Source organism: Pteropus vampyrus, unplaced genomic scaffold (assembly GCF_000151845.1).
Source record: "Pteropus vampyrus isolate Shadow unplaced genomic scaffold, Pvam_2.0 Scaffold134, whole genome shotgun sequence".
NCBI lineage: Eukaryota > Metazoa > Chordata > Mammalia > Chiroptera > Pteropodidae > Pteropus > Pteropus vampyrus.
Window position 1 is genome coordinate 4,746,032 of NW_011888915.1, and position 10,622 is coordinate 4,756,653.

General features: G+C 39.2%; 1 protein-coding gene and 1 long non-coding RNA gene across 6 annotated transcripts in view; both read left to right on the forward strand.

The window, feature by feature from the left end:
- The window catches only part of LOC111744382, a 1,815-nt gene extending 156 nt beyond the window's left edge, over window positions 1–1,659 (forward strand). The window contains exon 2 of the long non-coding RNA XR_002782128.1: window positions 320–1,659. This is a non-coding gene — a long non-coding RNA (uncharacterized LOC111744382). The remainder of the gene's footprint in view (window positions 1–319) is intronic.
- Window positions 1–10,622, forward strand: part of STK32A (serine/threonine kinase 32A) — a 94,059-nt gene that overhangs the window by 72,404 nt on the left and 11,033 nt on the right. For all 5 annotated transcript variants that reach the window (XM_023534917.1, XM_011367487.2, XM_023534920.1 and 2 more), the window contains one exon: window positions 10,240–10,337. In XM_023534917.1, the coding sequence (XP_023390685.1) occupies window positions 10,240–10,337 (98 nt within the window). The remainder of the gene's footprint in view (window positions 1–10,239; window positions 10,338–10,622) is intronic.

Genomic DNA, 10,622 nt, shown 5'->3' on the forward strand with positions numbered 1-10,622 from the left:
GGGAGGAGGCTCCTGTCACCATGGCTTATTGGAGACACCACTAGTCCCAACAGGGCCCAACTATGTGATAATCTCCAGAAGTGACACCGAAACACAGAGTGGTGTGAATGCTGTTTTAGTAATTCTGCTGAGCAGTCCGGGTTGAGAACCTCTGCAGCCGACCATGAGCCCTGTCAGCTCTTAGAAGCAACTAAGATGGATCGCCCCGTGGCCAGGCGGGCGGGGGGCAGGCGGGGCATTTGTATTAGGATCCCTGTGCCTCCACTACTCCTCTTCCCGTGTTCTAAAACGAGTGCTACTTTCTCGGAAAAGAGAGGAGGTGTGTGAGAACCAGACTGTCGTCCATCCCCATACCAATGCGGCGGAATCTAGGCTAGTGACGTTGAGGAGCTTTGAATCAGATATGATATTAGTTTTAAAGTTCACAGAACTGAATTTTAGCGTATCTAAACTAAATGTTTTAATAAGCGAAAGGCTCTAAAATTTATTAGGCAACAGAATGAGCTATCATCAAGTGAGCCCATACTCAGCAAACAAGGACGGCTAGACACTTACTGCACAGTTGTCAGCGGAGGAAAGAATTAAAATGACATGCTTCCACCCGAGTTCGTTATGATGCTTAAAGCAGATGATGTTGCTGGTTAAACTGGTGGGATTAAATTGGGAGTGGAATGAATTGCACTGGCTAGATATGGTTAGAGTCATTCACAGGCAAAATATCTAAACTTGAGATCAAGGGCAAGGGCAATATCACTTTCCTTTACTATTTCATTCTCTTCCCTGTGTAACTGAGGAGAGAAAAGAACCCCTACATGTGGGGCCACCTCACCTTCCAAGAGAAAGAAATCCTCCATGGCAAAAATGAGACTCAAACAACTGCGAATTTCCTAGCTTCCAGTTACTGGCCGGGGGAACAAATCTTTGTCACTACTAAAATAATGGACGCGTATAATTCAGTCTATTTTCTGCCTAAGACCTACAGTCCTCAAATGATGAAAAGGACTATCCGCGCCTGCTGGTCTGATGAGTTAATTCCGCAGGTTTCCTGGGTTTCCACATTAAGGGCTATTTTCTGAAAGCCAAATCGGAAAATGTGCATCTGGGTTTTCTGGGCCTGGTTTCCATGGTGAGAGGAGTAAAGGGAGGCCACCTTTCTTTTCTCTCCCCAGTAATTTTAAATACAATATCCGTATAATTTAATTCACCTCAAAATTGGTATTTCTAGTCTTTTCACAATATCCAGAGCTTGAAAATTGGAATCTGGTCAAGTTTCTCTGTGCCTCTCCATCTTCACCCTTATAATTAACAATTACTAACACTTATTGAAAGCCTTTTGTGGACCAGACAATGTGTTAAATGTTTTACATTCATTTACTCATTTATTTGTTTCTCGACAACCCTGTAAAGCAGACTATAATTATCAGCATTTAACAATGAGGAGAATAAGAAGCTAAGTAATTTGCCTAAGATTACATGACTAGTAATTGAAAAAGCCAAGATTTAAATCAAGCTCTGACTTTAGAAAATCAAGCTTTTCCCTGAAAGAGAGATAGAGAATTTTTTTTAAATGTCATTTGTGGTTCTTAAATGATTATAAGCCAACTTAGGTAGGCCAAACCGTTAGCAGTGTTTCTTGTTTCATTAAAAATTGAATATGTCTGTCATTGTTTATCTCTTTATCCAGAAGTCACTGCTGGCTTTGATTTTTGGCTGGGAGTCTTTCTAAGAGATACCATGCTTTCTCTTTTTAAAACTTATGTTCCCAATAATTTGTCAAAATCTACCTAACAGACATCCGCCAACACTCATTTGATAGCTTTCCTGTAAGATACTAATTAGCAATTAACCAGAAAGAAAAAAAAAATCTAGAAAAAACACTAGGATGCAATACTGAGTGAAGTTTATAGGGATATACGACATCTATTAAAATGAGATGCTGAGCATATTATGAAGGAGTTTCTTGGCTCTGGAAATGAGAAGACAAGCGGTCTGTCAGTTCTTACCCTCCTTCCGTTCACGATCTACTTTCGTGCTCCCTCCCATCACTCCAACCCTTCTTTCTCCCTACTCCGAGGTTTTTGTGAATGAACAGAAGCTAGATCACTTAGAGATTAACCAATGAAAACATTCTTCTCCAAATTAAAAAACAAATTCACTATAGAAAATGTGTAACATGCAGAAAGCAAAGGAAATATTCGATTAATCCCTCTACTTATAGGTATTTATGATTTCCTTGCAGAACATTTTATCTACACATGCAAACGCATAACATTTTTTTAAAAGTTGGGTCATACTGAATTTTTGTAACTTAAATTTATTTTTTAATGTAATCACAACAATAATGGGTATTGTATAGTGAGTATTTATTATATCCCAAGCACTTTAAGTTTTAACATTTATTGTATTATTAAATTCTCAAAATAATTCTATGAAATAGGTTTTTAGTATTATCCTGATTTCATAGTTTTAAAAAATCAAGACTAGAGAGAAAATGACATAATCATAATCATACAGCAAGTGACTGGTAGAGCACAAAGTTAAACCCAAGTCTGAAAACATATCTTGCCTAGAACACAGAGGGTGATGAAGATATAATGGCTGACAATTACTGAGCTCATTCTATGTGCCAAACGCTGTTATAAGTACATGTATTATGTCTTTTAAACTAAATACAATTCTATGGGGCAAGTACTATTGTTATTCCCACTGGAGATGTATAGACTGAGAAATTAAGCTCCACCCAAGAGGAAGCTATGGATATAGGCTTCAGGGTCTGATATCTGAGCCCTAACTCTTAACACTCTGCTGAGCTACCTGTGTCCAGTCCACAAACGCGCTTCAGCCAAAATTGAAACTGGCTTCTCCGACTCCAGACCCTGGGTCTTGACAACTAAAAGCACTTATTTTTTCATGCTCATATATATAACTATAGTTTTTAATTGTCACATGCTACAGAACAGAGGGCTGCATGAAAATTTATCTAACCCATTCTTATGGTTGAACATTAGGTTGTTTCTCATTTTGAAATATACATTTGTGATAAAAATCCTGGTAGCAGAAATATGTCCTGCAACTTAATTATTTCCTTGTGATAAATTCCCAAATAATTCCTTGTCAAAGGGTATATAAATACATTTCCCTTCTGAAGGCTCACACTGATTTCTACTCATTTGCTCTGGAAGCATCTGAGGCTATGCACTTCCTTGCATCCTCACCAGGACTGTATTATCATTATCTTAATCTTCGTGAAAAAGTAAGTGAAAATGGTATCTCATATGATATTAAAATTACATTTCTTTGACTTCTTTTGTAAATTCTTGTTCGTGTTCTTTGCCCATTTTCCATTAGGATGCTAATACTTTCATCCTATTCTGTTGTTTCTCAATGATTATGTAAAAAATTCTTCTACTTCCAGTCAAGATGGCAGAGTAGGTAAACATTGTGCTCACCTCCTCCCATGACTGCATCAGTATTATAAATTATAGAACCACCACCCTTGAGAACCACCTGAAGTCTAGGTGGACAGAAGTCCCATAAGTAAAAATATAAAGAAGAAGTCACGTGGAGGCTGGCAGAAGGGATGGATATGCGAACGGGGCTGTCTGCACATGTGGCAGTTAAGAAGCAGGAGGGGTGTTTCGGCTGCAGAGGTCCCCGCTAAAGAGCCAGGGGTCCCGGCCCCACACTCAGTTCACCAGCCCAAGGCACTAGTGCCTGGAAAAGGAGTCCCCACAACAGCTGGCTGTGAGAAACAGCAGGGAGTCAGTCTGGGTGAGATGGCCACCAGCTGGAAACCCAAGTGTCATCTTAAAGGGCCCGTGCAGACTCGCTCCCTTGCAAACACTCACCCTAAGCAAAGGGAGGGAAGCTCAAAAGGCACCAGGGCCATATAAGGAAGAACTGAATTGTTTGGCTTCAGGGCAAGGGCTGGAGGGGAGGCTTTCTTCGTCATTTTGTTCCTTTGTTGAGCCCTCCCCCACAGAGCCCAGGAGGCACAGGCAGGCACCATGTCAGAGTCTCCATTAACCCAGTTAACACAGCTCTGGCCCCAGCCGAGTGATTCTCTGAGACCTGCTCCACCGAATTCATACTCCTGGCCAGAACCTCTTTCAGTAGCTAACCCACTCAAGGGGGCCAGCCTTAGCCTGTGCTGCAGACTTTCTCAAAATTTCTCAAAGGTCCACAAACCCCAAACAAGCAGCAGCTGACCTTGGCATGCCCTGTACCTCTTACCAATGACCCCAGGCCTGGCACTAGTGGTAGCTGGCTACGGTTGACAGCAAAACCAATCTGAGGTGCCTCCAAGCCCAGCACAGACAGCTACCAATTGAAAATCATTTTATACCTCCTACCAGGTAGCCCCAGGCTGGATACAGGCAGTGGCTGACCTTGGCCTGCATTGGAGCCCTTCCCAAGAGGCCCCAGAACCAACATACCAGCTGGCTGGCTTCAGACCACACCGGAGCATCACCTAACTATCTCTACAAATGACATACCCAAAGGGCAGACTGGACAGGCGCCAGAGCCCCACTGAAACGAATCCTGCAACATGGGATCAGCCCCTGCACAATAGCTTGTCCACTGAAGTCATAGCCAGGCCTCACAGCCAGCTAGCCTAAGGGGTCAATCTCACCCACTGAGGTGCCAACAGCAACTAAAGCTCAACTACAATAGAAGAGCACACACGACCCACATCCCGAGATCAGCTGGCTCAGGTGAACAGGCAGACTGCACCACTGGGCTCCACAGGACACCTACTACATAAGGCCACTCTACTAAGACTGGGAGATGCAGCAGATCTATCTAACACATAGAAACAAACACAGGAGGCAGCCGAAATGAGGAGACAAACATGTCCCAAATGAAATAGGACAAAACTCCAGAGAAAGAACTAAACAAAATGGAGGCAAGCAATCTACCAGATGCAGAGTTCAAAACACCATTTATAAGGGTGCTCAATGAACTTAGGGGAAGAACAGATGATCTCAGTGAAAACTCCGACAGAGATAATAGGAAACATTAAAAAGGAGATAGAAAATAAAACAATCAGAAATTAATATAATAATGGAAATGAAGACTACATTGGCAATGTAGGAATGAACAGCAGATTAAAGGAAGCAGAGGACTGAATTGGCAGTTTGGAAAACAAGGAAAACATCTAACTGGAACAGCAAAGAGAAAAAAGAATTTTAAAAAATGAGGACAATTTAAGGGACCTCTGGGACAACATCAAACATAACAGCATTCACATTATAGGGGAACCTAAAGAAGAAGAAGAGAGAGAGCTAGATATTGAAAACCAATTTGAAGAAATAATGCCTGAAAACTTCTATAACCTAGCAAAGGAAATAGACATACAAGCCCGGGAAGCACAGAGAGTCTCAAACAAGACGAACCCAAAGAGGTCTTGACCAAGATACATCATAATTAAGATGCCAAAGATTAAAGACAAAAATCTTAAAAGCAGCAAGAGAATAGCAGTTAGTTACCTACAAGGGAGTTTTCATAAGACTATCAGCTGATTTCTCAATAGAAACTTTGCAGGCCAAAGGGATTGGCATGAAATATTTAACATGATGAAAAACAAGGATGAACAACCAAGATTACCCACCAAGTCTATTGTTTAGAATTAAAGGGGAGATGAAGAGTTTCCCAGATGAGAAAAAGGTGAAGGAGTTTATTACCACCAAACCAATAATACAAGAAATGTTAAAGGAACTTAAGGAAAAAAAGATAAAAAATATGAATAAGTAAATATCACAAAGAAAAAAATATTCTTACTGACAAAGGCAAACATGTAATAAAAGCAGTGAGTAAACCAACACTAAAGCTAGCACAAGGGTTAAAAGCCGCAAGTAGGATGATCGTGTGTAATTACAACAGGAAATTAAAAAATATAAACACACAAGAAGTAAAAAATAACGACAAAAACATAAACATGGAGGGGGTGAGTAAAAATGGTAGTAATTATAGAATGTGTTTGAACTTAAGTGTCTCAATTTAAAATAGACTGCTATAATCATACCTTGGTATATACAAAGCACATGGCAAGTACAAATCAAAAATATACAAGACATACACAAGGACTAAAGAGAAAGAAATCCAGACACAACACGACGGCAAGTCAACAACATACAAGAGAGCAAGACAATAAGGAATGGAGTACTACAGAAACAATCAGAAAACAACAAAATGGCGATAACATTATGCCTTTCAATAACTCTTTTAAATGTAAATGGATTAAATGCTCCAATCAAAAAATGAATGGATTAAGAAGTGGTACATATATGCAATGGCATATTAGCCATAAAAAAGAATGAAGTCTTACCATTTACAACAACATGGATGGACGTAGAGGGTATTATGCTAAGTGAAATAAGTCAGATGAAGACAGACAAATGCCACACAATTTTACTAACATGTGGAATCTAAAAAACAAAACAAAACAAATGAATAAGCAAGACAGTCATAAACTCATAGATGCAGAGAACAAACTGATAGTTGCCAGATGGGAGGGGGTTTGGACACTGGGTGAAAAAAGTGAAGAGATTAAGAAGTACGAAATGGCAATTACAAAATAGTTATTGGGATGTAAAGTACAGCTTAGAGAATATAGTTAATATTGTAATAACTATGTATGGTGTCAGGTGGGTACAAGACTTATCGGGGAAATCATTCCATAAGTTATAAAAATGTCTAACCACTATGCTGTACACCTAGACTGATACAATATTGAATGTCAACTGTAATTAATTTTTTAAAAAGAATTCTTGCCCTTTACATATTGAGAATATTAAGTTCTAGTGGATCATACGTATTACAAATATGATTTCCTACTTTTTAGTTGCTGTTGTTCTTATGGCATTTTTAGCATAAATATCTATTTTCTAACATCATTGAGTCATTAGTTTTTTTACTTTATAGTTTCTATCTGTGATGCTGTTCTTAGCAAGACCTTCCTACCTCGTTTTTAGAAATAGTTACCTTTTACTTTTATTATTGTTATAGTTTCATTTTTTACTTAACCTAGCTATATATTGACTAAAGATATGCTGTAAGGATCCATCCGACTTTACTTTTTGTTGGATTACTAAATAAAACCATGTATTATCTAAGATCCTTTTTATACTGATTTGAAATGTGTTTATCATAAACTCTGTATGTTTATGTACTAGCACCTATATCCTGTGGCTTTCAAATCCTAATTTTTGTGGCTGTATAGATAGTTTACTACATGGGATGCAAATCTCTCTTTATGCTTTTTCAGAAAATCTTCGTTATTCATACATTTTTTGTAAATCAAATTTAGAATTATTCTTGTAAAGTCTATTATTTCTAATTACATTAAAATTATAGATTAGCTTTAGAGCCTTTTTTTACATCCTGACCAGAATCTACTCTCCAGTTGTTTTAAAATCTGAAAACCAAATGATGGAAATCTAAATAGCTAATAAACACATTAAAATGTGGCTAAGCTTGTTAGTAATCAGAGGAATGACGATTTAAATGACAATGAAAGACTATTACACACTAGACTGGTAAAAATCAAAAGATGAGTTAATTTCGAGTGTGGGTAAGAAGGTGAGCGAAAGGAAGGCTTACACATCACTGGTCCTATTGTTAATTGGTACAAACACTTCAGTAAATAGTTTGGTGTTATCTGTTGTATATGAAGATACACATTCCATCTCCAGCAGTTCCCCTCCCAAGAATATACCCTAAAGAGGTGTGGACTTAGAGGAGTCTTACATGTGCAAGAATATTCACGAGAGCATTGTTCATGATACTCCCAAACTGAGAACAATCCAAATAGCCCAACGATTGGATAGGTAGGTAAATTACAGTATATTCATATAGTACTGAATGTGAACAAACTGAAACTATGTGTGGCAATTAGGATAAATCTGATACACATATTCCTGAGCAAGAAAAGCAAGACACCAAAGAAACAAGTAGGATTTAACATAGGAGATTTACATATACACACATATACATTATATGCACATGCATGTTATATATACATATATGTGTACACATATATAACATGCAAGGAAAACAAAAGTATTGCTTAGAAGTGCATATGTGGGTAGGAAATCTATGTAGAAAGGGAACAAAATTACTAACATAAATTCAAGATAATGGTTACCTCCAGGGTCGTGAACAGGACAAGACACAGTGGTGGGGTCAAGATCCTATTTTGTGACCTGCATCATAGCACCTGGCCATTTATTTGCTTTTAACTACTCATTAAATTGTTTTTTTTTTTCTATTCTGAAATTAGGTATAGAAATACTTTAAAAACCAAATGAAATGCCCGATGGCTTTTTGAAGGAAGCTGAGTCCCTCTCACCTCTCTATTTGTACCCTCCCTAAAGGGTTGATAAAAGCCCCCCATTATTTTCCTGCTCTGGTTTTTCAGCTCTTTGAAGGCTCAAAGAATTACCCATCTGTTGTGCCTTTGCATGTTATGTTTTTTATTAATGTTCTACCAAAATTCCTCAGTACCTAGCACACCATGAATGTTTGTTGAAAGAATGAATATATATTCAAATGTCTTAATGCTGGAAATCAGAATATGTAGAAAAGCAAAAGGATATTCATAGAGACTCCAAGAACAGTCCAAGGGGACAGAATTTGTCCCCTTATTCTGTTTATGCTTATTCTGTTAGGTATTTTGTTAGCACAATGGTCTCTTTATCCCTCAGAGTTCTCTAAGTGAGATTCTGTCACCTGGGAGACTATCTCAGATGACTTGCTGTGAGATACTGAGAAGGGAAAGCAGAACGATGGCCCGTTCCATCCAGTCTGTGGGGTACCAGGGGGTAGGGCCATTATCTCCTAAATTGTATGAGGAGCTGTGGCTTACAGAGAGGATACAGTGATGCATAAAAGGTGACTCCACTAGGGAATGAGGTCTGCTTAGTCCTTCTACAGCTGGCTCCTACAGTCACAGCCAGTCCTGGGCATTCGGTCTCCAATTGGATGCTGTCCACAGGATTTTACTTAGAACTTGAGTGCACTGGGCGGGGCAAGCCTGTGTGCACAGGCCCCACGTCACACCAATTTCCTTTGTCCGGAGCAAGCACCTTACTACCAGGGGCTTGCATCAACTGTATGTAGCTTTGGGCTAAAACTCCCATTAAGGATATTCACCTCTCTAGAAGCATGCCTGATTTTCTGAGCACTTTCTAGGTGCCAGGCACTGTGCTGAGATTTTAGCATGTACTATCTCACTTAATTTGTCACCTCTGTAAAGACTGCTGCCTTATCATTCTGATTTTATTGGTGAGAGTTCTCAAGCTCAGCCACCGACTTGTTCAAGGTCACAATAAATGATGAAGGCAAGTTTTGAACTCAGATGGCACAGCTCCAGAGCTAATAGTTGCAACCACAGCTTGATTCATCGATTTAGCATCAATCGTTAATTCAATAAATGTCTCAAGTAAGCCTAAATGCCAGGTTCAACACTGGACACAAGCAGATAAGATACCTGCTTTTGCTTCATGTTTCATTCTCCCTACTCCACTCCTCAGGAGTTAGGGATATTCTTGAAAGAGTATGTAGATTACAGAAGGTTCACTTTGTGTCAAACTGCTTAGAGATTGCATAACTGGGAGTTTCCATTGGTGGTAAAATTGACTGTAGCTTTGCCTTGCACTGGAGTCCAAACAACTGTTACTAAATATAAGTGCCCCACAGCTGTAAAACATTTTATCTTAGAGTGCCCACTCCCTCTTCTCTACCCCTCTACCCCCCATAGCAGGCTGCAAATGCTGCCCTACCTCTTCAGGATGGCTGCAGTGGAGAGCCAATCCAATGTATGTAGCATCAAATTCTGCGCATTGTTTCCCACCGTAATAGAAATTTCAGTCCTTTAGCATAAACCTGCCAAATCAATACAACAAATAACATCTCAGCCTTCTTGATTTCAGGGCCAGCCACACATTTGAGACCTGATGGTATCTAATTTTTCATAGGTGCATGTTCTAAATAAGAAAATAATGTATCCCCTAAGGCCTGTGCATGCCTGTAATGTGGGTTGATAAATGAGCCTCTGGAGAGAGATTAGAAAATTAGAAATTTTTGCCTGCTGTGAGCAATCTATTAATGAATGACAAGCATCTATAAAAGTGTTTGTACCCTTTACCCTGATATTTTGCCTTTGGAGGATCGTGTTGGAAAAATAGGCTTGTTAATGTCTCAGGGAGTAAAAAGGACCTAATTTTTCTGTGTTTGCAGCACCTGAGATGTTCAACTCCAGAGGAGAAGCAGGCTATTCCTTCGCTGTTGACTGGTGGTCCCTGGGAGTGACAGCGTACGAGCTGCTGAGAGGCCGGGTACTGTAGAATTGCATTTCTTTCGTTATTCTTCCAGCAAGTTGCAGTTTTAGAATGAAAAAAATATGTTTTTATTTGTTGTTGTTTTTTTTTTTTTTTTTTTTTGCTAAAAATCAAGCAGTTTGAGAGGTGAAAGCCACTATGCCATGTGGTGCTGATAACGACCTTGGGATTTCTGCACACATTCATTCACTCTCCTACATATGGAACCGAGCATGCGAGTTCACATGAAATTATGCAGATAAAATTAAATGACTGATGTGGAGATTATAACGTCTCGGAGAG